Here is a 27,514-nt window from a genome sequence, read left to right as displayed (position 1 = left end):
GCCAAAGGATTTGCAGCCTTGGGTTTTTTTCCCCACCTCTGTTGTTTGCAGATTTCCCTTCCCAATCCTCATCTTCCATTCCTGGAAAATTCCTAACCCTGCTGGAAATCACACACCCAGAGAGCAAGCCTTATTTATTCTAGTACAAAATTTTAATGCATGTATTCAATAAATATTTCAAAGCCATTTCATATTTAATTTGTACACAATAACAATTAAAAAAAACCCTTGAGGAGATAAAAGACACACCTATCAGAAAAGATGAGGCTGTGAAAGGAAGCCAGTTCACAGTTTTCATACACTGAGGTTTAAAAAAAAAAATCTTTCTGCTTATTGTTACTTTAAAACTGTCCTTTGCAAGGACTTGTTTTCAAGATCATACGACTACCATAGACTCTTTGCCTCTTGCTTTAAAGTAAGATTCAGTGCTTCTGCAGTTCAGTTTTGACAAATGTGATATCCATCTCAGTCATAGTTTTCTGGACCTATTCTAACTTCCTGCAGAGAAATGAAACAGAGGGGACAAAATATATTTTCAGTAGATTTGAAGACCAATGTCAGAACATTCTATTCGGCCATAAGGAACAAGGAAAGGCAACAGTGGTTTTCTAGATGGATATAGGACTAGTGTACAGTTCAGCATCTCTCTCTCCTCAGTGATCACTTTGCCAATAAGCCATCCTTTCTCAACATCCTTTCCCAAATGCCATTATCTTCACTCGTGTTCTGGTTTCTGGGTTGGCAAGTGGAATGCCAGGCAGTATTCCACGGGAGGCTGGATGAGGGGCTGCCTGTACTTACACCTAGCCTAGCGGGAGCACACCTGCCTTGCTCGTCCCCCTTTTGACTTCCAAGGGATCAAACATATGCATCAGCCTCTCTCAGTCTATAATATGTGCATAATCTCCTCTCTGCCTCTTGGAAGACTCAGGGCAAGAAATACCTTAGCAAACTGAGGTGTTGGGGAAATACAAAGTGGAACTCAGTGACACTTTATTGTCATAACAAATAATACAACAAAAATTCTACAGCAATAAAAATGCAGACCCCCCTGGAGACTTGATTACCTTTGACAGAACAAAGAAAAAACAAGTGGCTCTCGCCATAGTGGTAGCAGCCATTCAGTGGTCAGCTTTCGATTTTCTGTTCTCATCCTTCTCTCTCACATTTAAAAAAATTACAGTGGTTGCAAACCCCACAAAGTTTAGTACCTGGAAGTCTTGCTGATTTCAAAGGGATTTGCACAAACAAACAACTCCAAGATCCCATGAAAATGAATGAAACTTGCACAGAAGCTTCTGATGGATGGCATCCTATTCAACAATTGGTTTTGAGGTAGCACTTTTGGTCCCAAATGCATTTATTTCACCAAAGGGAGAACATCCTATTTTTCTCCCTAGATCTATCACCTCCTACCCCACGTAAAAAAAAAAAACAACCTAATAAACAACCCCAACCCCCCACCCCAGACTCAAAATGCTTCTAAGTGAAAAGCACCTCTCCACAAGTCTGTGAATGCATCGCTGCTTTTTTCTTAACCTTGGAATACAAAAATAGAGCCTCTGTTTTTTTTTTAAAAAAACACACACAAAACATGAACAATTATAAACAACTAGATCAAGTTTTTTCTTCTTCCACCCCCTTTGTAATTCTTATAAACAGGTAAGTCTCTAGTTAATGTCCGTCTATTAAGTCTCTTCACAGAGTCCTCCAATAAAAGGGACCGTGGGTGGGCCCGTGGGATACAAGGTGGAGGGCTGGTCAGGGGGTCGGCTTGGGGCTGGAGTTCCGAGTCCTTTTACTCCTCCGATTGAAAGGGTAATTGAGAAACTCGAAGCGTCTGTGAGGCTCCGTTGTTTGGTGGCCCTTGGGAAGCCTCTTCATGAAGTGCACCTCACGCTGGTGCTGCCGAGTCTTGGAGCCCTTGCGGGGGCGGCCCTTCCGAGTGAAGGCCATGTACCACCCCTCATACTTGGCATTCTGTAATGCTGTGTAGTTATTCTCCAACACAATCTCTGTGAAGACACAGTCCTTGCCTTTGCCATTGCTCTGCAGATGGAAACAATGAGAGACAACTTAATGGTGGCAATAAACGGGTGATTAAAGACGACCTCCATCTTTTCTCCACATTCCTTTGGCCCCAGAGTCAGAAGCAACTCCAAGGCCTCCAAGAACTCCTAGCATAATTCTTTGGGTATCTCACACTTCCGTTTATATCTGAACTTTGTCAGTTGGGTACAATAAGGCCTAGATGGCATTACACCAGCCTCCCTTAATGCAAGTTACACTGCCTGTTGCACTTCCTCAAGTACTAATTCCCTTTCCACTATAGACAGTCAAGAATCAAAATGCTGAATCCCAAGACTGCAGGAATGCTAGGAATATTGGTATTTAATACTAAGAGTAATCAGTACCCTTGGTAATCCTCATTTGAATATCTGAGCATTCTATTCACACATATCTTTCCTAGTCCACATTTTCCTTTGCTTCTGACTATGTATTGTTTTAATGTGTAGATCAAAAGTGAGGGAGAAGATGCCACCTCCTGAAGGTGCAAAGTAACCTTAGCACTTATTAGAAAACCTGGCAGACCAAGGATATTGCTAATTGAGGTTCACTTTGTTTGAATGCAGCCCAACTCATTAGGGATTGGGATTAAGGATTTGAATGGTACTGTTAGGAATCCATCTTCAACTCTTGCCTCTGATATACTAAACTGACGGGCAGACTTGGGTGGCAGGAAGAATCACCTGGACTGTGAATTCCTGGCTGTCCTCCCCCTTCCACTAGAACAGAGTGTAAATCAGGCTAGCAACTGTGTGATCATGTGCAAAGAAGCTGTTCATATCCCTATGCAATTTACACTGAAATGGAATTCTGTTGTAAAAAACACAGAGTAGATCCCTCAGAAAAAAACAGCATATACTGCAGCATACTAACCACTATGATTGGTTGATGAAGATATTTAAGGTCTTGTGAAACCAGGTGGGTGCCTACTTTCCCCCACCCACTGTCATGGCCTGCTCCCAGTTCCCAACTCAGTGGCTGAAAAATGAAGCAGGACCAACAGGCTGATAGGCAACAAAATGCAAACCACTAATTCCTCTATCCCCAATTTCTTATTTATTTATTTTTATTTATTTAGATTTTTATACCGCCCTTCCCTACGGCTCTGGGCGGTTTACATAAAACATTTTAGAACGTTTATATAGAACGTACTCTCCTGACTGTTCCTAGATAAATTTATATTGCATACATTTCCCCTGGTACTGCATATACAGATAAGAGAGCTACTTTCCAGAGAAGGAAAGCAAGGCCAATGAAACACAGCATAGGCTCATGACTAAAACAGAACAACAGAGAGGGAAGACCAAATGGTCACCACTGGGAAAGAAAAATAAATGTTTAATATTTGTCTTTCTCTGGAAGTGTGCATGGGGGGCAGTGAGATTTTATGCTGAGATCAGGTCCAAAATTATCTATCTATTCAACATAAAATTCCATAAAATTCCAAATCTGAATTAACTGGATTTATAGGAGATATATTCATTTGGTTAGGACATTTGATTTTTTATTTCAACAGATTTTCTCACAAAACCTAAGCACTCCTTATCCTAACAATCTGCTTTCCTAATACTGAAAATTCAGTTCTCCAGAAATTAAATTCTGCTTTGGAATCTAAGGTACTGAACAAGTGTGTGAAACACACACAGCCCTAGGAAAAAGTCATCCTCAATTGGAACTAAAATGCTAGTTGAGAGAGGCTACACAAATATGCACCAAAAGCCATGTGAGCATGGCTGAGTAAGAGCGAAGTCCTCAAACTGCAGTGATTGAAGTGATACACTAGCACTTCCCCACTGACAGTTCTTTATTTTCTGTTCCAGTTTCTGCCCAGACTGTTGGAACCTGCTGTAAAGTGAAATAGGAAGAGAAACACCTGACAGTTGGATATCAAAACAGCTATGGCCGGGGACCACTTCATCTTGAGTAAATTCCACCTGCGCTGTTATTCCAAAAGAAAAAGTATTGGGCACATCACCACATTGCCTAACATCCTGTTTTTAACTGTAGAAAATGATGATTCCTCAGAGGAACCGAACCCCAAAATAATAGGCAAAAGAAAAAAAAAGTCCTCCTCTGTTTCCCCAAGAGAGGGAAAACTGTAGTAGAGTTGATTGCAAATCAGACACATTTTGTGCAAGGATAGTGAATTATGCAGTGAAAAACTATCTGCTAATGGAAGATTTAATAATTTATCCTATTTGATTCTTTAAAATAAATTGATAAAAATAATTTAATATAAAATAAAGATGACTATTCAGGACCGGTTTATCCATGTAGCACATGCTATTGGCCCCCCTTTTCCAGGGGCTGCACAAGGTGCCTTCTTCCCCTTGGATACCCCCTTTTCCCTCTTTAAGGACATAGTGACACCCCTTTCCCCTGGGGGGGCTCTGTCCCCAATCTGGCTGCTCCCACTGCAATTGTACTCTGCTAGGCCCTGCAAATCCTTAAACTGGCTCTGGTGCTACAGGCCCCACCATCAATCAAATCTTTAAACCTCTCCTGTGAGTTTCTTTTGTCTGTTTTTGATTGTTCTCTGTCATTTCCCTGTCCTCCTTCCAGTCAGAAAAATTCTGGTAGATGGTGCAGAGAGAGGAGTACTATACTGGTTGCTTGGACCAAAAGGGGGAAATGCAAGACGGCCCTTTGTTTTTTTCATTATAGAATTACCTGACCCAGGAGATTTGCTGGTCATTGTTTTTAAAAGCCCAGTTAAGTCCATTTTACTTGGGAGCTTTAAACTATAGTCTGTATATGTTTTAATCTGGAGCATGTCTTGTTTTATTCCACCTTGAAATCACTGGAATAATTTGTTCCAACAATGGTGTAGAGGCTGTTGCAGGACTTCAGACTCCTAAGAGTTAAAAACTTTTCCTCTGCTGCATGTGCTCCTATCAACAATTGCAAATGAACAATGGCCACTTTTCTCTCCAGAAGAGCAGGCAGCCATTGGGGTCACTGGGAGAAGTCCATCAACATTATATCTGGGTGAAAAAGGTCTTGCTTTAAAAAAAACATTTAAAAACTTGGCACCAGTGAATTCTGTGACTTGTCTAAATAATGTATTTTGAAGCCTATTTGCACATAACTGCTTATCTGACCTAATTTCTATTAGTCATACAGTATTTTTGCAGGGCCCTGAAGTCCCATTACCTTTCCTCTCCCCAAACACAGGTGACTTCCCCAATCATTGGCTACATATTTTCAAGTCTCTTTTTGTAAAACATATTCCTAAATGTATCTTGAAAGCACAAACATAGGGATGCTTCACATTCCCGTGCTTAAAGGTTGAATTTAAGCTATTGCCCTACTCTGTTCATGTATGCCCTACTCTGTACAGAGTAACACTCTGCATGAGAAGGAGCTCATAGAGTGGGGAAGGGATTTGTGAGCGCTCTTTTCCACTGTGGTTTATGACCACAGGGTGTGTGCAAAAGGAGCCTTCCACCCAGAAATGAAACAATCTGAGCTATTTAGCCCATTGCAAAAGACCCTTCTGGTGGTAGTCTTCTGCAATGGGTCAAAGGATACTCCTCTGTTCAGTGTTCCTAATTGCGGGGACAAGTTGTCATGCAGGTAGGTGCTATGCCCACATTCAAGCAAACAGAAGTAAGGAGGAGGCCAGTTGAGATCAGTCATGAGGTCTTCAAGCGCAGCTCCTCTTTTGTTCTCTATGCATTGTTTATTATACATATGTCACATATACAAGGCTTCTCTCTCTCATGCTTGGTGACAGCTCCCTGTTTTACCCATAAAGTAGCCCTACTATACTTGTAAATACTATACCCTAAATCATTGCTGAAGTAGCCATATAATTTCATGGAGCACCAGAGAAGGGTGGGCAACCTTGCCCAAGGGGGATGGGCAAGGGAACACACACCTGAGAGACAAAAATAATATACACAATAGAGCATAAGGGAAAGGTCGCAGGAAAGGCTGCTAGGAAAGAAGAGGCCTTATTGGTGTCAATCCTTTGTTTTGAAAGGCCACATGAATTGTCAGGAAGATATGCTTTCCCCAGAAAGATTTTAGCATTATAGGCCCATTTTAAAAGAACACATCAACATGGTAAATTGAAAGATATTTGCAACTTAGCAGTGAATTTTGAGCTAGCTGACAAGAAGAAAGATATTTGCAACTTAGCAGTGAATTTTGAGCTAGCTGACAAGAAGAAAGAAATTTGCAACTTAGCAGTGAATTTTGAGCTAGCTGACAAGAAGATGACAGAAAACTGCAATGTTTGTATGTAAAAGTAGTGATTGGGGAATGGAGAAGACATTTCCTAGGCTGCCTCCTAAATTATCCTTCATTTTAATATGGTATTAGTAACCTAACATGGTTAATACTAATATCAGAAATTACGTATATAGTCACAGGCCCCTTGTTATTTGTAATGTTACAGGCACTACCTAATAGATGCCATGACAGCCTCAGGTCTGGGTTGGGAAATTTCTGGAGATAAGGGGGGTAGAGCCTAGAGAGGTTAGTTACTCAGCATAGTATACCATAGAGCCTATCTTCCAAAGCAGCCATTGTCTCCAGGGGAATTGATTTATGTGGCCTGGAGATCACTTAAGAGTTCCAGGAGATCTCCAGTCACCACCTGGAGGTTGGCAACTTTACAGCAGCATCCTGTTCCCTCAGCAATAGTAAATTCTTGTTTGAGTGCTTGAATATCAAGATATGAAGCCATATCCTTCACAGCACAAGATTTACAAGTACAGGGACATTAATTTAAATTACTACTATTCATATTAATTTATGGTAATTATTAATTTGTTTCAAGCCTTCAGGCCATCCATCTCCTGCTGAAGTGAGAAAATTAGGGAGGATTTGGTGCCAAGCAAATGATGGTACAAAAAGATTAATCTAGCAGGTTTTCATTTCAGCTCCTTCAATTTTGGAATTCTGTATCATGATTTAATTACTTATGGATTGTACAATTTTTACCAAGTTTGAAGCAGGAGTGTGGGGAATGTGGAAAGTGATATTAGCTTGTAAGAAGGGACAGCCGCATGGAGAGAAGTCCCTTGATGACAGGATTATCACACAGAGAAACTGCCTGGTGTCTGAATGCTGAAGCAAATGCAGTTTTCAGTTTCTCTTTTCGGCCTCATGAAGGCAACACTTACGTGTGTGTCTTGTTTTTGTGAATAAAACTGCTCCTCAAAAGTAACACTAAAATTTGACATAATTTTCAGGATTCCAGACTAACGTCTGCCATGGGGGGACAGCTGCCTGTGCCAGGCTGGGAAATACTTGGAAGATTTTGGGGGGAAAGCCTGAGGAGGGTGTGGTTTGGGAAGGGGAGGGACTTCAATAGGGTTCAATGCCATAGAGACCACCTTCCAAAATGGAGATTTTCTATGGGTGAACTGGAGATCAGCTGTCACTCTGGGTGATCTCCAGCTACCATCTAGATAGGGTTGCCAACCACCGAACAGTTGCCACCTCCAAAATCTGGCAACTCTACAACTGGAGGTTGGCAGCCCTAATGAGTCACCAGTCCCAAAATATATAACATACATAATGCCTAGCCCAATTCCCTGCGAGATAGATAGATTTGACTCTCACTACAGCTCTGCCTATATCTAGTGAGAAGGTGCAACAGCTGTTTGCTCATCAGTTCATTCCCTGCAGGCCATTTGCATACCTGTGTACATACGCACAAATTTCACAGCCTTGACTCCTTACCTTGCCAATTAGCTTTCCTTTCTTGTTCATGCAGATGTAGAATCCTGTCTCAGCTCCCTTGATTCTCACACGGCTCCCAAATGTGTCAGTCTCCACAATGAGCTTGGCTGGAGGGAACAAGAGGAAACGAAAACTAGTCATATGAAAGTTACGAAATGGACACAACTCAAGGAGAGACAACTTGTTGAGCATTTCAGGATCCACATGACATCAGAGAGGGACACTGCTATGCGATGTCCTGTGGCATCAGGAAGTATCAATAGAAACCATAGCTACATGTCATGTGGAGGGCAGCAGTTCCTTTTATAGCATAGATATGGGTGGAGGAGAACTGTGAAACCTTATTTACCAACCTCTTGCTCATCTTTCCTGTTCTATAACCTTTTCTCCTTTGTTTTTCCTTGTACATAGTTTGTTTCCTATCCTCTTTATCATCCGCAGTCAAAGCAAGAGCAGAAGAGATCGGTACTGTTTTGGAATAAGTTGAAATGGGAATTTTCTTCAGGAGTATAGGGAGGCTACACAAAATGGGGGCAAGCGGAACAAAACAAGGGCCCATTCTCCCTCAACATCTGTTTTTATTCTCGGTGGCAAGTCACCTTGTTGCAGTTTACACATGGAAGAACATTTCCCTCTGAGCACATATGTAATGCATGTTAGTCTTCAATTAATAACTAACCCCCAAAATTTGGGATTAGGGATAAACACCAAAGTGTCATAAAGTTCAATGAGGATAAAACCACAGGTTATCCAGTGCAGAGAAGCCATTTCGCTACAGGGTCTAGAGAGGGCAGTCTTAAGCTCTCACTGCAGAAAAACAGGATACGTAGGAGAGTCTAAATCAATGTGACCCAAGGATAATCACTGCCCTGATTTCCAGGTCTCAGGTGAGTGAACAGGGGTACACACAAAGTGATTTTTCCTCACCACACAGTAGCCACATAAGTGGTATTAGGGGATAGGTTTCTAGGTTAGAAATAACTTTTTGCAGGCTGGTAGAAATCTGGAATCTCCCCCCCCCCTTCAGTAATTAAGGCAATGATCAATATTCTTTCCCCCCACATTTCACAACATAGTTTTGTATCCTGCCTCATTGCTCTATGGTCTTCCACCCCTCTGTTGCCTACCGTATCACTGGCAGTACAATCCTAGACAGAGTTTCTCCATTGAAATCAATGGGCTGTGACTGAAATAACCGTATCAGATTTCTCTGCCAATGAAGGATCATTAGTGCTGTTAATGGGGCTATGGCTTTATGGTTTCAAGCACAAGGCATGTTTATTAAGCAATATTATATAGAACAAATGTAACTTCTTGGCCGTAAATTGAATGCCTCCCTGAAATCAAAAGCCTCCTTGGGTAGCTGGCACTCAAAATGTAATCTGAGGTAAACATGCTGCTTCTCTCAAACAAGACCTCAGATGTGGCTTCCCACAGGGTTCATCTCCTGGGTCTGCACTTCAGGGGCTTATCTTGGGTCCAGCAGGTGGGAAAGCAGACCCTGAAGTTTGGGAAATTGCTGGATGGGGGGGGGGGGGTAGTGCCTGAGGGGGGTGGAATTTGTGAAGGGAACTCAGCAGGGATGTGATGGCTGCTATTATAGGGTGGGGGAGGGGGGGAGGTTTTTAGATTTTTTTTGCTGTCATTGTTTTATGATACTGTCTGTATTTTATGTGGGTTTTTAACTTTGTTGTACACCGTCACAAGTCAGCTGGGTCAGGAAGTGGTGGTTAACAAATATAAATATTAATAAATAATAAACAATGCCATAGAATCCACCCCACTGAACCTCTCATTTCCTAGAGGAGAACTAATCTCCATAGTCTGGAGGTCAGTTGTAATTCTGGGAGAACTCCAAGCCTCATCTGGCAGTTGGTGACCCCGCATGAAGGTGACGCCAACTGCCTCCCTTGCCACTGAGATGACTGGGCATGAGATGACTCCCTCATGGTAGCTTCCTCATGGTGCCATTGTTTGGCTGTTGAACATGTCCTGCACGTCATGTAGTTCATAAAAGCGCAGCATGAAACACAGCATACATGTCTACATGTACAAGGACCAGAGACTTACTGCTTGTACTGGCTTCCTGATCCATCTACCCATAGCTACACAAACATACCACCCACAAACAACCACAATAGCGCTTGCAAATATTACAGGATGGTTTTGAAGAAAGAAAGATCCTAATCTCAAGCAACGACCCATCAAGACAGACCACACCTTGCAGCTCTTCTCATTCTGAATATTTTCCCTCATCACTTCTGAATTCAAGGAACTTCAAATTGTTATTTAAATTTTTAGCTGCTTCACTCATGGAGAAAGAATTAAGATACTGTGGTTCAAAGCCTAAGAGGACAGGGAACATAAAGGTTAATCCAAAACCCTTGGGTGGAGACAGCATTTGAACACTCTGCTTTAAAGCTAGCTTTGCAATTGGGGCAGCAGCACTCTCGCTAACCATACTCTAATTTTGTAATGTTGCAATTCTGCCCTCTTGCTCTTAGTGCATCTCCATTCTCTGGAGGTCAAGAAGATCCATAAGATGGTTTGGTTCCCTCTGCTGTGTGTCTCTCCACACTGATGCTGACTCTGCAGCTGGCAGAGGAAGCTGTGGAGGGTAAGGGCAGCCCCTTAATGCATTTCACCTTTGTGAGAGTTGAGAGGGCGTATTGATTTAGTCTCAGTTTTTTTTAATGGAGACATTGATTGTCTTTTGAAGTGGCTATGCAAATCACAGATCAATGGCTTGTCCCCTCCTTCGCATTGCCATGTGAACCCCAAAGAACTGGAGCCAGTCAGCCAGCCCCAAAGAGCCATCTTACTCACCCCAGGCCTTCCTCCTTGCAGAATATGAAGAACTAAGGACACTGCAGTAATATTCTGATCCTGTGCAAAGTTTGTTGTTTGTTTAGTGGTCAAGGTACACAAGAATCCTGGGAACTCTTGAAAATCTAGCTTTGTCCTTTATGACCGTAAGAGAAGGATGCACTTCTCAGCAAGAAGTCAGACAGCCTTTTGTTTTGCTTTTTTAGATGATGATGCACAGCATGGCACTCTCTGCTAAAGTCCAGCCAACTACGAGGGGTTCCAGTTTGTCTATCCAGTAGTATCAGTGAGTGGCATTCACTGTGCTTTGCATACTGGCACCATGCTCTCATACTGACGTTTAAACTAAGCACAATGGCCACCGGCCCATTTGTTTAAGCCCAAGTCCGACATACTCTTATGTAAGAATCAAAGAGGCACATGAGGTGAGGGAAGCCAAAACATCTTCAACATATGTTTAACCTGATATTTTATTTCTAGTAGAGGAGCCTTGACTGGAGGAACAAAAGGATTCCAGCAACAGGCTGGATAGAGGCTAACGGCAGAGTTTAGCTCCCCACAACTATGTGCCCTTTCTGTTATTAAAATCACCCCTCCTATTTTATGCATGATTAAGGAAGACAGGAGGTTAAATGTATGTGCTGCTGTCACATAAAATGAAATCTTGAGCATCATATATGTAGACTAGGCCAGTAGAAGTTCCTTGCTGGGTAGATATTGCATAGAAGAGACCAGCTGCAGTTTGATCAACAGAATATGGGAAGGGCAAGTCATAGAGACAAGCCACAAAGATCAATAAGAAATATACAGGACTGGAGAAAACAAGATTCTGGCTTGTCTACTAGAAGCAGATCAAAATTGTAACCAAGTAAGGTATAGCTCCACAAAGTGGATCTAAGTCAAGTGATCTCAACAAACTGATCCAGCCAGATAATGGCAAAGATCCACTAAGCTAGGCAAAATGCTACGGCATATTACTGAAATGTATGGATCACCAGCCTTCCTGGCTTGGCAGAACCATCTCTTAAAGTCTCAATATACATCCAAGAGCTGTTAGGTGTCCAGCCCCCAAAACATCTGTTTTCTCCATGGAAACTGATCTCTGTAGTCTGGATCTCTGGACCCCACCTAGAGGCTGGCATCCCTATACTGATCATGGATAATGTCCCCGCCCCTCCAGTACAGAGCACACTTCAATAAGACTGTTCCAGTAATGAGGTCAAACAAATCAATATATCTGCTTCCCTTTTCCACACAGCCAGCAGATCCCTGCTTAGCAATGAAGTTCACTGGGCAGCCTTGGACCCCTCACTGTCTTTCAGCCTGTCTACCTAACAGGGTTGTTGTGAGAATAAAAGAAGTCTGTGACCCTGGTTCACACAACCCTTAGCTCTTTTGAGAAGGAGCAGGACAAAATGCAATAGAATGATAGACTCCTGACATTTTTGGCTTTCACAAGGAGAACTGCTGGGTGGTGGAGCTGGACCCCGCTCCAGCCGCCATGTCTATTCTGCATCCATCCTTTCCCCATTGGCCATGTTTAACCTTCTCTCTCTCTCTCTCTCTCACTCTCTCCAGATGCCACTGCCAGTGATATTAGAGGAAACATTCCATAGCTGACCATGCCACACAATAACATTCCAGACAGGACTCCAAATCATAATGGTCCGGCTAACCAAAGAAATAAGCATTTTCCCCAAGCATCCTATTATGTAATCTGAGACCTCAGCAAACGTGAGATGCCTGAAACAGAACCCGTTCCTCAAGGTAAGAAATGTGGATCCCACACAACAGAAGCTACAGCTGCACATGTGGTGATATTATTTGCAAAGCCCCAAGGATGCTTTGTGTCTGCTTCCAGTATCGCCCCTCCCCTACTGGAGCTTCACCTCAGGATCCACTCCAGTTTCCTTGCAAAAATAGTTCCTAGCACTGGCTCTCCTTCCCCCTCTGTCAGGCAGAAGAAAGGGCAGGCTGTGCCAAATAGGATTTTTCTTCATTGGTTTGCCTTACACTTCTCAATGCCTCCTTTTTAGGACTCCCCAAGACAACCTGTAAACCTTAATCAACAGCCATCCTCTTCCTTCACTTTTGTCCTAACTGTCTTATTTGTAGACTCTCTAGGTAGGGATTGTATAATTTCTTATGTGATCTGCCCAATACCTGGTGCTCCACTGCAGCCAGGAAAAAGTTAAAATGGGAGGCAGGTAATACAGGATGCAAAAGTCCCAGTCATGTGGGTAAGACACTAATTTCAGTCTTCGGGCTACTTATCCAGGATTCTCTAGCTGTGCCTTATACAAATCAGTAAATGCCTCACAGTAAACATTTATCTGGGAGAGTTATTGCATAGGCACCTGAATATCCTCTGACAAAAAGGTAACTTTGGAATTTTGAAGGGGAAATGGGCTTTTCTAAAGGAGAAAATTCAGGTGTGAAGATACTGCTGTCCAAATGGGCACCAGGCAAGCTATGCATGGGTATACAGAACCCTCAAAGGAAAGGTCCTAATGATCTGTTCAATTTAAACAGCTTTCATCCTAAAGCCTGACAAGGCAGGAGCCTCTAGAAACAGACAAGAAACATGGAATCACAGTCTATTATATTGGTAGGTTGGTATTTGTAGAAATGTACCATCTGTCTTTTCCTCTTTTGCAAGGGCCTACCAAGTTTTGAACTGCAAGACTGAAAAATCCACCACATGTAGATATGAAAAACATATTCTCTCCTACACCTGCCCAAGGAAAGCGTGAGTGGCTTATTATTCTAGCAGAGACCAATACGCTTAATGCAGTAACCGAGCAAAAGGAAAGACTGTAGAAACAGCCATGTCACTGGCACGAGACTCACCAGCAATAGCATACGGACACATTTTGTTTCTATATTTAACCATTCGCACTAGGCAGAGGTATACATGAATCAGACAACCTTTTAGTCCTTGGTGCTCTAGCCCGGATCCCGGAGGGCCGGCATTCCCGCCTCCCCTCCTCCTGCATGTGCAGGTTGCACTGTATATGAATTACCACATCACATCACTCCTTCCGACCCATTACAGCCGCTTTAATTTTAGCGCTTCTCCTGCCTATAAAATATTAACATCTGTAAAACCCCCTGCTAAAGAGCAATTGGACTCCTGACTCCTCTTCATTGAGCTACGCAGACAAGGTCCCCTTATTTATCTGTCTTTGGGGGGCATGAGCAAGGGAGGTCGATCAAGAGAGCAGTAAAAGGTTTAAAGAGCATCAATTTCCATGCTCTCCTCTGTTGACTGATGGAGAGGCACAGAAAAGCAGCCCTGGACAGAGGCTGAGCACCACATGCTTCCTCCCCCCTTCCCACCTTTTCAAAGGCTCTTTCTGATTTATCGCCTGTTGGTGGGCTTTGCCTTGCCGCACGAGCCTCTTTGGTGACCAGCCTCCAACGCTGAATCACTGCTCGCTTGGCAAGGCCCCCTTGGAACTCTGCTCTGGAGAGGAGATGGGGATTAACAGCAGGGCAGGGACGCAAAGACCAAGGACACCCTGCCCACAAAGACTTGCAGCAGCACGCTCAAACTCCCTCCGCAAGCCTCCGCTAAACCTCATTCTCATTCACTTCCAAGGCAGTTTGCCTTTCATTCATACAGGTAAGGATGGTTTGAATTCAGATGGTCGACTGTTAAGTAACGCTTGGGGAAGTGGACTAAATTTTATCATCTAAGGGGCTTCACTCTTAATTAGAAGGCTGAGGCCCATATTGACAATTAAGACAAATAACTGACAAAAATTGACCTGACATTAGATCAGCTGTTAAAGTGTCACAGCAGGAAAAAATGACCTTTGGAAAGAATAAATCACCTTATTACTGACAGCCCCCCCCCAATAAATAAATAAAAGAAAGCCAGATCAATACTATTTAAAAATAAAACTTACGGTTTTAATATATATTGTTAATGGTGTGAAAGGTTGGTGTGGGTGGGGGAGGGCAACATTTTCAACTCTATTCTTTCACTTCAGTGACAGATTTATCCCAGTAAAATTATGTTTCATGCTCAAACTTTGAAGGGAAAGTGGCTACGTAGATGCAGGAAAAATGCAGCAAGGCATACTTGATCCCCTAACTGGACTGCGAAGAGGAGAAAGTATTCAGGAAATGTTAAAAAAGGTGAAAGTAAGAAGAGTTTTAATAGCTCTTCCAGACATGGGGGTCTCTCCAGAGATTCATATAGAACAATCCTGAACCTCTATTTTAACATTTACAGACTTGCGACTCTTTTAAAACTTTACATCTGAAAAACTGCTTGTGTTCTCTCCCTCTCTCTCTTTCTCTGTTTTAGATCACTACTCAGTTTGCTCTTCAAATGCTTAACCTTTTTATTATGTTTTAATAGAAGGGTTTTTTCTTTTTCAAGCTCCTTCTCTCGCTTCATTCTGGACTTTCTGAACATTGTTATTTAAGTCCTTTCCACTTTTTCTTATAAGAAGTTTAAAAAAAGTTTCCCTCTTGTTGGAAACAAACTGATGTTCAAATTATAGCTGGTTTATGCTCTGGATGTTTTGCCTGAAAGGTTAAAATATACATGTGTGGAATACACTGAGAACCAGCTATTAACATCCAACATAAAACCTTTAGCCAACTTTAAACTGTATCAGAGCACATAAGCAAGACACACAGCTAATGCTTAAGCCCATGATGCATAACTATACAAATGGTGGCATGCACAAAAGGAGATGTACAATTTTGCCAAGAAAGCAAGATAGAGCCTGTAGCATCTTTCCTAACCCTCCTGCACTGTCCCACGCTGATAAAGAAAAGAACAGGGAGAGGGCCATACTGTTTATGGGAGTCCGAGTCTTGCTGACACCTCTGCTTCTCCTACAAGGCCTTGTAGTCTAAGTATTTAAAACTTCCACACTGCTCAGCAATTCCCCAACACACCCCTTTTTTCTCAGAGAAGGAAGACCTGTTACCACAACCTAACCCACATCTCAAGGGTTTCGGTTGGTTGCCAAAGTTTAGCTTTCAAGGTGTGCTCATGTTAAAGTTCTCCCTCAGATTCTGAAAACTTAGGGGGAGTTGTATCATCGAAGTGTCTTCATTTCTATCTCAAGGGCTGTGTTTCAGGACCACACCATCCAATACTTCCAAACAGCTAGGGCATTTTCACCCCTTCCCCATATGGACATTTTAAAAAATTGCTACTTTCCCCATTATTCGAGTGGTCAAAGATCAGGTGCAGAAATTTGAAAAACCCTACAGCACTCCTCATAAGCTTTTATTTCAATCCTCAGAGGGAAAGCAATGTACTATTATTACAAATATTGATTGCTACATTCTTCCATCACAACCCCCCCTCCCCCATCCTTGTAATGATTTCTGGCTAACAAAGGGACGGAAATCATCAATTACTGTGCTGCATGCCCCCCCTCCCCCAAGCACTGCTACCCACATACAGAAGCCTTACCGTGAGCATCTCCATCCTCTGCCATGGCATTGATTTTCTTGTTGTCCAGGATTTGCACGTGTTTCCCACTGGTCCGACTGTACAGCTGATAGGTCCGGACGAGCCTCCGGCTTAGCTGATCGGTCACCAGGCTCTGCTCCCTCACATGCTGTGTAAAATTAGGTGGGGACTGAACAGTTACCTTTAGGAAATTAAAAAATATACAACACACCATTATAATCTCTACTCCTCTGAGAAACGCTATGCTGGCATGTTCCAGGTGCGTTTTGAGAGAACGTTTGGCTGGAGCAGTGAAGAGCCAAGGGCGTTAGGGGGGATCTGATTTGCGATTGAGAAGTTATAACCCTGCCCAGACCAGGTGTTTTTTCAATGGGAAATGAACCCAGATTAAGGGAAACATTGGTTCTAGAGCACTGGGACCAGAACGAGGTGCCTCCGACACTTGTTTTAACCCCCACATAGCTCTGCTTGCTTCCCCAGATTTTCACTGCGTTGAAGTAGATTGCAGACACGATTGAACCGCACCAGGCAAGGGTCCCAATCCTGATTAAACCAATTAAAATCCAAGATTGTTCTGTAGAAAACATTGGAGTTAGTCTAGATTACCACCAGAGCCACACAAGGCAGACTGTGTTTGTTGGACCATTCATATCTGACCATGGTGCTCTACGAACATCTGTACGAACATCTATCCTTGGGCTTTCCTCTTTACTTTGTTGGAATTCCAAATGGCCCACCTGAAAGTTTTGCCCTGTGGGGCTCCGAGGGCCTCGTGCCCCAGACCAAAGTCACCAGTGCCGCTCCCACCCCCCATGCAAAGGCAGCCGTATTTTATCCCCCTTAAACAGGGATCAGTTGTGTCAGCAGCCGAGGCAGTTCGGAATTGTCTTTCCAGCTAATATTTATGAGCCCTTCCATACACATTGAGGCTAGCTGTGGGTTTCCCACCACCCCCACACATTCAAAGCAATCGTCAGCCTGTGAGGAGTATGCTCAGTTATGGAATGACTCGGGCTGTGGAGCTGCACAATGATTTTGCCACTACCCAAATCTGTTTCTCTCCTCTCCCAGCCTGGTCTTAGGAGAATTCTTCCAACCCTCTAAATCTCCCATTCCTCTTTTAAGTCTGAAGGGGTTTAGTTTGCCCCTGACATTTATAAAGACGTATTCAGAGCAAATGTTGAGGAGATTTGTTCCTTTCAACCTCATGGGGGGCAGCACATGAAGCAACCTCTCCCCCCTCCAGCCCCCATGTCAAATGCTAAGGTTGCTCCATGTAAATGGGAAAGCAACCTTCCTTCTGAAAGACAGAGTTTATAGAGGTCTTCCCTTGACAATTTCCCTCTCTTTTCCTTTGTGTGTGCGCATTTCCTATCCATGGTTCTTTTGATTATATCGCTGGATTCCCTTGCTAGCTCTGATGAGGGGACCATGTGGACAACCAGACTCTCTTTGCTCTGATGGCCCCGAAAGTTGGAGGTTTTTACACAACTCCATATTCCCACCCCTGCCCCCAGAGCAGTTTTTGTTTTTTCCACACAGGTACAGAATTGGTGTGTGCGGGGTTGGACATCACAATTTTTAATTCAGAATTTTACACCTGTTACACCTTTCTTGTGTGGGGGAATTTTTTGAATAGGCAGTTGTTTTTCTCTTCCTGGATTTGCCATCAATACTGAACCAGAAGGGTTATAGATTTCCAAGGTATGAGGCTGCAGTTTTAATATAGCAGCAGCACGTCTAATCACTAACAGCCAAAATTACTAATACCGAGCTTTTATATTTGATTAAAATGTGCAAGGATCCCTGTTGTTTAAACATTTTTAGTAAAAACTAAAATAACCCTCATAATTGAAGTGCTAATAATTTAAACATGCTTTTAAAATTGCTGATTTGGAGCAATATTGCACAGCAATTTAAACAAATCAGCATCTATTTCCTGCTCTGTATTCCACATCATTGCACGATGCTGGCTTTTAGGTCTGCAATCTCAATTTTCCGTCTAAACTTTCATCTACCTTTCTTTTAACCCCAGTCCTCAGTCTAAAATCCCCTGTTTTGCATTTGGCCACTCAAGCTTTTCCTACTCAAGGATTACCTATGCTTTTATAAAACTCCTTCCCTTAGGATCACTTTTAAAAGGGGGGTGACGTTTTAACGCTCCCATTTGGCGACAGTTCGATATAAAAACAAAAGAAGAGATTGAAGAAGTAATAAAGAAAGCGATTCCTTACCTGTGCCTGCAAGCAGAAAGCAAACAAGTGTAGTAGCCTAGAATGATGGACAAGGGGGTGGGGGAAAGGGGGAAAAAACAAAGTAGATGGTGAGGTGATTTTTTTTTTTTTTTGCCTTTGAAATGGAGCAGAAATAAAGATGAAAAATTGAGGGGGGGGGTCTGTTTGGCTATTGTTTTTTCCTGCCGGCGGGGAAAGGGAGGCGAGCTAGAGAAGTCAGATCGTCAGCGGATACTTACAAGTAGCTGAAGACGGACGAGAAGGGATTCATCCTGAGCGGCGCTGGAGCGGACTCGCCTCGCGGGGCGGGCGCGAGGCTCGGGGGCCGGTGTGGTGGGCGCTGCCGCCTGTCTTCGCTGTCGTTTGGCCGGAGCCCCGACGGGGCGCCCCCTTTCCCCGGCGCGTCTTTGCAGCGGGGCCGAGCGGCTCGGGGCTCAAGGGCGCGCCGCTGCCTGCCAGCAACCCATGCCGGGAGAGCCCCGCAGCCCGTCCGGGGAGGCGAGGTGCGGAGCCGCCGCGCGAGGGCGAGCCGGGCCGCGGCTGTCAGGCAGGCAGGCAGGCAGGCAGGCAGGCAGGCTGGCTCCGGGGAGCCCGGACGGGGCTGACAGCTGGGGCCGGGGAGCCGAGCGGGCTGGCGGGGAGCGGCGGGAGGGAGCGCGGCGTGCGAGGCGCTCCCCGGCGGGCTGGCTGGCCACTGGAGCCCAGGCGCCCGGGCTGCGGAGCTTTGCCCTGCTGCGGGAGGGGAGGGGAGGGGAGGGGAGTTGGGGGGTGCGCGCCTCTGTCGAGCGCCGGGGGGGGGGGTTGGCCGGCCCTGGTCCCTCCCTCCTCTTGTGCGCCGCTCGCCACTGGGTCAGCCCCTTCGCCTCGGGCTGCGGCTGGCGGGACGGCGGGAGGGGAGGGCGCCCCTTCGGGGGAATCGCCGCAGCCCCCGAGGCGGGAGCGCGAGGGGCGAGGCCGGGGCGCCTGCGGGAGAAGGCACCTGGGCGGGGGCGGGCGGCACTTCTGCCGGCACCCAGCGGGCTTTGCCCAGGCTCGGGGGGGGGGGAGCAGCTCGATCCCTGGGGCAGGAGCCGCATCCGCGGAAAGGAGCCCTTGGCGCCCTGCCTGGCACGGACGCCAAGAGCATCGCCTGGCCGGAGCTGCTGAGCCCCCTGGGAGCAAAGGGGCTCCCGGAGGGACCAGCGGCCGCCCTCCTGCGAGCAGCGACCCTGGGCTCAGCTGACCCCTGCGGCGCCCCGCGCAGGCAGGCAGGCAGGCAGGCAGGCAGCGGCCGCTGGGGCTTGTCCTACAGGTGGGCGGGGCGGCAGAGTGCCGCTCACAGGCCGGGGACAATTCCCTGCATTACTGGACTTTGAAGTTCCTTGCTGTAAAAAGCGGGCCAAACGTTTTCCGGCTCTGCGTGGCTACTGCCCCGTCCTGCCTCTCTGGAAAGCACGCTTGGGTCGACCTGCTGTGGGAGAGGGTTTCCATACCTCTGTGGCTTGGTGCAAGATCCATTAGTGGTGCTTTGTGAATGTGATGAAGCAGTAGCAATGCAACATGACTGCTAAACCAGGTGGTTGCTTCCCCAGCGTTTTTATTTTTTGGGAAGACCCTCGAGCATAGCTGAACAATCTACTGTACAGGTTATGCTGCTCCCCCAGGAAGCAGAGAAATGTGTGTTACACTGACACACACACACACAGAGTTCTTTCCCCTCAGCAGCTATCAGGTGAAGGCTGTAATTTCCTATCAGGGTTGCATCCTAGCATTCTGCCCTGTAACAGGACAGGTGGTAAGGGTGGGTAAATTTGGATCAAAGCCTAATCCGGATGAGAACCAAGGGGTGTAGTCAACTAAAGAACAGTTGTGGGTTCACAAAGAGAAGAGAGATCAATATTCTTGCACCTACACTACAGTCCCTATTGTCAATATCCAGAAGCTGGTCTTTCCCCACCACGGATTGTCTGCTTGGCAGAGATACAGCCATTTGTCCACATAATGGCCAACCCCATCTAAAGGGAGATGCAGGGCAGCTTTGGGCCCCTGCTCACTGTAGAGACATAAGCACAGACCTCACATAGGGAGCTGGAGAAATCCGGTTTGTGGATTGGGACAGGCAGTGCAAGGGAACTACAGCAAGTGAGAGACATTAAAAGGATTAGATTGAAGAACAAGAGTTTCAGGAGGGGGGGAAACACTCCGCTAAACAAATAAATAAGCCACATTGCCCATTATTTCCCCTAAGTCCCATTATCCGCTTACCCTTTTCTCATTCACCACTTTCAAGGCAAACTAAAACCATTTGGGCAAGCCAAGGTGGCACAAACACCTCCTCTGAAATACTGAAAGTGCCCCCAAATGCTGCCATTTCCCCTCTGTTGATAACTGAAGCTCAGCCCAAACAACAGAGCAGGTCAGTTGTGTGTGTGTGTGTGTGTGTGTGTGTGTGTGTGTGTGGAGGGGGGGGAGAGCCTGGGAGCACACCTTCTGTTTGAGAGGTAACTTTATCTGCTCTGCAAGCTGATAAGGCCAGAAGTTGCAGCCTCACAACTTCTGGAGCACTGGAAAGGGCGGGGGGAGGGGGGGAAGAGTAGGAATACCTTTTGTGTATCCCCCCTCCCATCTATATCCAGCATAATGCAATATCTTTCTCCAGACCTCACTTATTCAACACCCCCATCCTGGTAATATGGATCTACTTATCTCCTCCATATACCTCTTCACCAGTTAACACACTGTAAACAGCACTTCTTTTTATCCAAATCCAATTACCCAAATGCCCCAGTTAGCCTTTAGGCCATTTGAATAAATTAGCCACAACTCCATTTGAGACTGAATTAAAAAAAAATGTATTCTCATTTTCAAACACAATTTGGAAGGGGGGCAGTAGTTGCTACAGTGCTGATTGTGCACAAGCATCAAACAACACTATTATAAAAGTGGTTTTGAGGAGAGAATTCAGAGAAACACCAGGTTAATTCAGAGAAATCACCCCAGTATCCTGTTTCCAGCACAGTCTTCCTTCAGAGAAAAAGCACAAAGCACCCCCCCCCCCGTGCCATCTCCTGTCTGTTGCTCATTGAGATTTAAGGATACCTTGAAGCACAGTTTTAAAATGGCATCATACAGTTTCAAACATCACCAAAAAGGAATGTCAAAAGAAGGTGTACACTTTTTCCAAAAAAGCAAATTTCAGACTTTTACTTCCTGTCTCCAATTTATATTGGGATGTAGCTTCAACCAGTTGCCTAACTAGAAGCAACAGCAGGAGGAAACGGCAGCAGCCGTAATAACCGTGCAAACTGGTGTTGGGATGAAGGTGGCTTCAGAAGAAGGCACAGCCATTCACTTGTGAATCGGTTGCATTATTAACCAGGATTTTGTGCAGCCTCTCTGGCCTACACAGCACCCTCTATGGGGAATGACCTTTGGTTTACTTGAAACCCCCACAACTTATACTAGATGAAGAAAAGACATGGCTGCCTATGCACCCTGTGTAGAAGAATGAAGGAGCAAGGTTGTCAGCATTCATGGCATTTCATGTCATGCCAGGCTTGGTGTATCACTTAGCAAATGGAGTCAGCATTCTGAGTCATCTATGCCACAGACTCTAGGCTGCCTTCCTCCCTTGCATGCAGGGCAAATGTTCTGTAGTTGCTACTTTGGAAACTAGAATGCATCAGTCACATCCATAGGGTATGGTTTATTCACACTAAGGCAATTGCCCAGAAATAGGGTTTGCAACGCCCCCCCCCCCATCTAGTTTTCCAGTAAACTCTTCTTTTTAAAAATATGCTTACCTGATCTTGCAAGTGATTGATGGATCTGCAGCAGTAGGTGGTGCACAAAACAGAGAGAAAACAACAGCAATGCTTATTCAGAGATGTCTCATCTGCTGAAGAGGTGATGTTGAACTAAAAGAAAAGGGAAGATCTGCTGCTGCCACCTGGATACCTGTTTATGAAGCTCTCCTGCAGAACTCTCCTCCTGTAACTAACTTTGGAAGTTGCCACTGGAAAATATTCCTCTGTCCTTTGAAAACGAAATCTCTGCAGCAACTGCAAAGCAGTTGTTCAAAAGATAAAATACTCTACTGGGATATGTTTAGCAGTGCTAATAGCAGGAAATTAGATCAGAGCAGAAAGAAGATTTAAAGGGACCCATACAGCTCTCACGACATAGATTTGATTCTGCATTTCTGTCCAGAGTTATTTTCCTCTAAATATCTTTGCTCAGTTCCTAACTGTTTCATGCCCAAGACCCAATCACCTGCTCACAGGAAATGTTTCTGAAAAAGACAGAGGAACAAACAAGTTGCAACATTCTGAAGACTCATTTCCACACTGCTAGTTTTATAGCCAAGCAAATGTTCAATAGCATGTTTTCTATTGCAAACATCAGACATACTTTGCGGTGGGTTCACTGCACAAACCTGATGCCAAAATATCTAAAGAAAACTAGTTCTCAGTAATCCTATGTGTGCAAACTAAAGAGTAAGTCCCATTCAATGCAATAGGACTTAGTTCAGACTAAAGATTTATCAGACTGGACTGAAAAACACACACAAAATTTTTAGCAGCTCTTAACACTTCTCAATTCCCAATGCATCTACATCTTGGAAGATTTCCTGTTGCTCCAAAGGTAGGGACATGGAGCAAAACTGGTCCTTAGCTTTAAAGACATCAACTATGGCTAGAAATGATCTCACCAATTAACAAAGGCAGAGACACTGCACTGATAAATAATGAATAATATTCAATATGCATAGGGCTCTTTTTCATTTTTTTCAACAGAAGATATTCTACTTTTCATGAGGGCATGCATCATCATTGAACATAAAGGTAGGATGTGAGAAAGTAATCACAAAAATAAAGAAGAACATGCCATTCTGGTCCACATTCTCACCTGTGTGTGGGTATCCATGCATCTCTCCACGTACCTGTCTTGGATCAGGAGTGGGTCCTTCACAGCTGTACAATGAACATAGACTAGAAATGGGGCCAAGACAAGGAAGACCTGCTGTCATCAGAGATGCCCCAGCCCTTTAGGGAATCTATCCTGTTAAGAATGTCCCCCGCCTCTTCTGCCTGCGCCTGAGCTGGAGTGACAGCAGCTAATTCAGTGTAAATGGCTAGTGATTGCTCAGAACACCCCACCCCACACACACACACTCCCCTTATCTTATCAAAGCCCATAATTACAATTGCTATTTTGTTTCCTCAAATCAGCAATCAGTGCTTTCTGCCACCAAAACAGCTCCTGTCAGCCAGAGCCCTGAATGACAGACTAAAGACCCTGATACACACACACACACACACACACACACACACACACACAGACATATTCTGTCATTCCTACAACAGGCTGTGTCCAAAGGGAGCACTGTCCTCTTCACCATTTCTTTGCTCTCTTCTTCTTCCAAATATAAAGTAATCCACTTTTTTGCTTCTTAAGCTTTTGTTTGTTTGTTTTAAACAGAATACTCTGTATTCCTGAATTTTAAAAAGGCTCCAGTTCAAACCTTTATCTTTAAGCTTTCCATACCCTCCTGCCTATGAAGGAGGGTAAGATCAGTGACTTTCCTTATAGGTATGTGAAGATTACCAAGATAATGTATACAAAATGCTTTGACCACTGAAAACAAACATCATAAATCTGAAATATTATTGTTAATTTTTATGCTTTCCCCCATAAAAATCATATTCTGTTGAAGTACTTGAGACATAAAACATAACAAGTGATTTACCACAATAGGCATATGTACTTTGTTACACTAATGGATTATTAACAAGCAACAATCTTCTCTGAAACAATTACACATTGGTCTTGGTTACTTAGACATTGCAATTATGACTCAATCAACACACTTTCCTATATAGTTTCTCATTCAGCAATTGTGAAGAATTTATATACTCCTCCCCGACATAATAGGAATTATTTATTCTGGTCAAAATATATTTTCTTACTTTAATTACAACTATTTTAAAATGACTTAGGAGTAGTTTTAAAACATCTGTAACTTCTCAAGGCAGGCTTAATTGATTCTTATACAATTATATCTTGGACAGGGTCTATACATGCAATCTGGAATGCATATATCTACTATCTAGTAATTATTACCTACTCTTCTATGCATATAGTACCCATAAGATCCACAGAGAGAACACATGAAATATCCAGATATGTGACTCATGTATAGCTTTTAAAAAGGTGGGGATCTTCCTACTGTTTTTGATCTTTTAGATTCTACAATCACACAGGTTGCCAAATGTCTCTCTTCTCCTGCTTTTGTGCCTTGAATAACAGTCTGACATGCAAAAATTAAATCACTAATACTTTATTCTAGATGGCATTTCCATCTCATAAACACTTGCCAAGTTCACCTTTGTCTGTTTTTATGCCTATTAACAATACCGTATTAGGGCCATTCAGATCAATGAAAGCCCTGCCCAGTTCTTGAAAAGCAGTTTCATTTTTACCCCCACCCAAATGATTGATTTGTCATTTCTCCTAAGAAGCACTTGAGATCCAGATCATCGGGAAATGAAAATAGAAGAGGCATACTAAATTTTCAGTGCAGTGAATACATAAATCATCTAGAAATAAATCTGGAAAGTACTTACTTGTCTACTGGGTTCATCCTTTCTATTTTATCTTATAAGTGTTGACACACACCATAGATTTGCTGTCGTAACTTGCAGGAGATACAGATTCTTTTGTTCCTTATGCTTTGATGACTCTCAGGTCTCCGGAGTCTAAAATTCCACTTGGAACTATTTAAATGTTGTGCACTTGATGAAGTTTGGATGTTATTTCTGGGCCTTTGTGGCTCCTTACATGTGTGGCTGCTCAGGACACATGTGTGGCATGTCTAGTCCAGCATCCCGATTCCCATCGGGGAATCTAGCTGGATCCCCCACCCCCATTTTGGACTCCCCCCCCCCAGAACCTCATTTTGGATTGTTAGCCTGGAGTCTGAGGAGATAAGGTAGGATATAAACGTTTTAATTAAAATAAATCAATCCTCAGGAGCACAAGTAAGGCATGAAAGCAAGTGAACATTCCAACTGTAACCCTGGTCGGTTTCACTGGCTGATCTCAAATTCTAGTATGATGGGAAAGGAAGGAGGGGGGTGGGGAATCTCTTGCCGTCATACCTGTTGCTGTTTAAAGTTTAAACAAACATCTGTCATGTCTTTACTTACTAATCCCAAAACCCTTTAACTTTTCCACATAGGGAGGGTGCTCCAACCCCTTGATAATTTAGGTTTCCCTTTTCTTTTCCCCAGCTCTACTGTGTCTTTTTGGAAATCAGGCAACCAGGGCTTGCACAATATTCTGGATGTGACTGCACCAGAGTTCTAAGGAAAAGTGTTGTGATAATGGCTGTTGTTTTCGATCCTGTTTCAACAACTTCTAGCATGGAGGCTGCGGGTTTTTTTTAACCACTGTTGCCTGATAAGATGAAGTTTTCATTCCCCTTCTGCTCTTTTTATTGGTTAGTCCCTGCTTGCTGGTTCAGAGCCTCTCAGACAAAGTGCCAGGCTGGACTAGAGCAGGTTGCTGAGAGTCATCCTTCCCTGCAGAATCCTGGCACAGGGCAGCCTCAGTAGCTCCAGCACAGTTACCTGGGGCCTGAAAGGCAGCCTTCCTTGCTACGTCAACTGGCCTACCAAGCACAAGCCTAGTGTTGCCAGCTCCAGGTCCCAGCTAGGCCAGCCTCAGGGCCAAAGGTGGGAGATCACTTTCAAGAGAATGAGGGTCTGAGAAGTTCCCATCCTAAATTGTATGCCTCATGGGTGAAAGGCTCTTTATATTGCTCTAGACAGGCTACGGGAAAGTAAACCTTCAGGGCAAGGTTGCAGGATTCTTGGTATCTACTCAGAAGTAAATGCCATAGAATCCAATAGGGTTTAGTGGCTGCTAATTCCTCTCCAGTTCCAGCTCCCTTTCTATCATCAGGCTAATGGTGGGGAAGGTCAGAATACTTCACTCCTTGTTTCCTGGACAGTGACCCCCCTGGAACCAGTTCTCATGAACAGGAATGTTTATGACCACTTTTTCTCCTTCTGCCCAGCAAGGCTTGGAAGGCAAAGCCTCCATCTCCATTTATGTAGTTTGCCAGCGACCCTAGACCAGGGTCATTTCCTAGACCTAGATCATTTGCTGGCAGGGGCTCATGGGAATTGTAGTCCATGGGCATCTGGAGGGCCGCAGTTTGACTACCCCTGGTCTAGACAATCCTTTCTTAACTCTTTTCCCATTGAGAACTGCTGGAAACATTATTTTCTGGCTTGGAAGTGGCACGATCATGCAGAATATGATTGGGAAGTGCAGCTGTGTATATGCCCACCCAGGGCCCCTCTGCTTCCCACCCCCTCCAGGCCCATCATTCACCAATTTTTTTTGGGGGGGGGGAGGTCAACACGACCAATACAGTCATCTCACTCATTAAATAGTTAACACATTTTTAAAATATATAAAACTTAATTGACTCCCACCCACTCAGGAAATCCTTCCAGGGTCATCAAGAAACCCCAGGGTTTCACAAAACCCAGGTCGAGAAAGCCTGGCCATGATGGCTCATGGAAATCATACCCCTTTTAGAGGATCTTTGCTCACAATAAATCTTTTTAAGCAATGTGAAACATTTTGACACATCTGTGAGATATTATACTGCATCATCACTGGAAATAACAGGATGCATTGAAGGTCTCCTTGGGCAGATGAGACGTATCTGTTAATACCACCTTTGTCCACAAGGTGGCACTCCTATCACTCTGAAGGCTTCCCCAAAAGAGGAGTGGGCAGAACCACAAAATCGAACTATATTAATTTACTGACTTTTTGGAATGTGCTCTACAATGAAAACTCATCTGATGAGCAAGCTTCTTTTATTATGCCTACATTCATCTCTGTCTGCAGATATTAAGACTTCTGCTCGAAGAAGCCCATGTTTAGGAGCTTGTTCCAACTAAAATTTATCAAGAAAGTCAACCGTCATTTTGATATAATAACTACCTCCTCAAACTAGATTGAACGTTCACCTGTGCCAAGTAGCCCACTTTTTATGTTCATGTAGAACTGCTAGTTCGAAAGGAAAATAAACCAAGAGAGCAAAACACAACAAATGAATGGGGGGGGGGGAGCTCATCACACTAAGGAAGGAAATTCCCACACTGGACTACCACCCACTGGGCAGCATCCAAAGCAGTCCCTTGCTATACTGCACATTTCCAACTCTGCATATTCCCATTTGCTTTCAGGC

General features: G+C 44.2%; 1 protein-coding gene and 1 long non-coding RNA gene across 5 annotated transcripts; one reads left to right on the top strand and one right to left on the bottom strand.

Moving 5' to 3' along the window:
- Positions 1 to 141: 141 nt before the first annotated feature.
- On the bottom strand, positions 142 to 22,459 carry FGF8 (fibroblast growth factor 8). Of its 4 annotated transcripts, none has more exons than XM_077349486.1 (5): positions 18,504 to 18,987; positions 18,265 to 18,301; positions 16,031 to 16,211; positions 7,762 to 7,868; positions 142 to 2,049 (listed from the first exon to the last, which is right to left on the bottom strand). In XM_077349486.1, the coding sequence occupies exons 1-5, from the start codon at positions 18,533 to 18,535 to the stop codon at positions 1,762 to 1,764; spliced, it is 645 nt and encodes a 214-aa protein (XP_077205601.1). In that variant the 5' UTR covers positions 18,536 to 18,987; the 3' UTR covers positions 142 to 1,761. The 4 variants fall into 4 exon arrangements, with proteins under 4 accessions (XP_077205601.1, XP_077205600.1, XP_077205602.1 ...); XM_077349485.1 differs by having other exon boundaries at positions 143 to 2,049; positions 16,031 to 16,178; positions 18,504 to 18,827; XM_077349487.1 differs by lacking the exon at positions 18,504 to 18,987 and adding an exon at positions 22,047 to 22,459 and having other exon boundaries at positions 144 to 2,049.
- LOC143843445 (uncharacterized) lies at positions 10,218 to 13,712 on the top strand. Its single transcript, XR_013233558.1, has 3 exons — positions 10,218 to 10,378; positions 12,166 to 12,354; positions 13,247 to 13,712. It is a non-coding gene; the product is annotated as an uncharacterized LOC143843445 (long non-coding RNA).
- Positions 22,460 to 27,514: the final 5,055 nt, after the last annotated feature.

Source organism: Paroedura picta, chromosome 8 (assembly GCF_049243985.1).
Source record: "Paroedura picta isolate Pp20150507F chromosome 8, Ppicta_v3.0, whole genome shotgun sequence".
NCBI lineage: Eukaryota > Metazoa > Chordata > Lepidosauria > Squamata > Gekkonidae > Paroedura > Paroedura picta.
The sequence above is the reverse complement of the archived record's forward strand: the minus strand, read 5'-3'. Positions and strand labels throughout refer to the sequence as shown.

Coding starts and splice junctions, on each gene's coding strand:
- FGF8 (XM_077349486.1), bottom strand. CDS start 18,535: ATGAATCCCTTCTCGTCCGTCTTCAGCTACTT. Junction 18,302..18,503: donor TCGTCCGTCTTCAGCTACTT/GTAAGTATCCGC, acceptor CCATCATTCTAG/GCTACTACACTTGTTTGCTT. Junction 2,050..7,761: donor AAGGAAAGCTAATTGGCAAG/GTAAGGAGTCAA, acceptor TTCCATCTGCAG/AGCAATGGCAAAGGCAAGGA.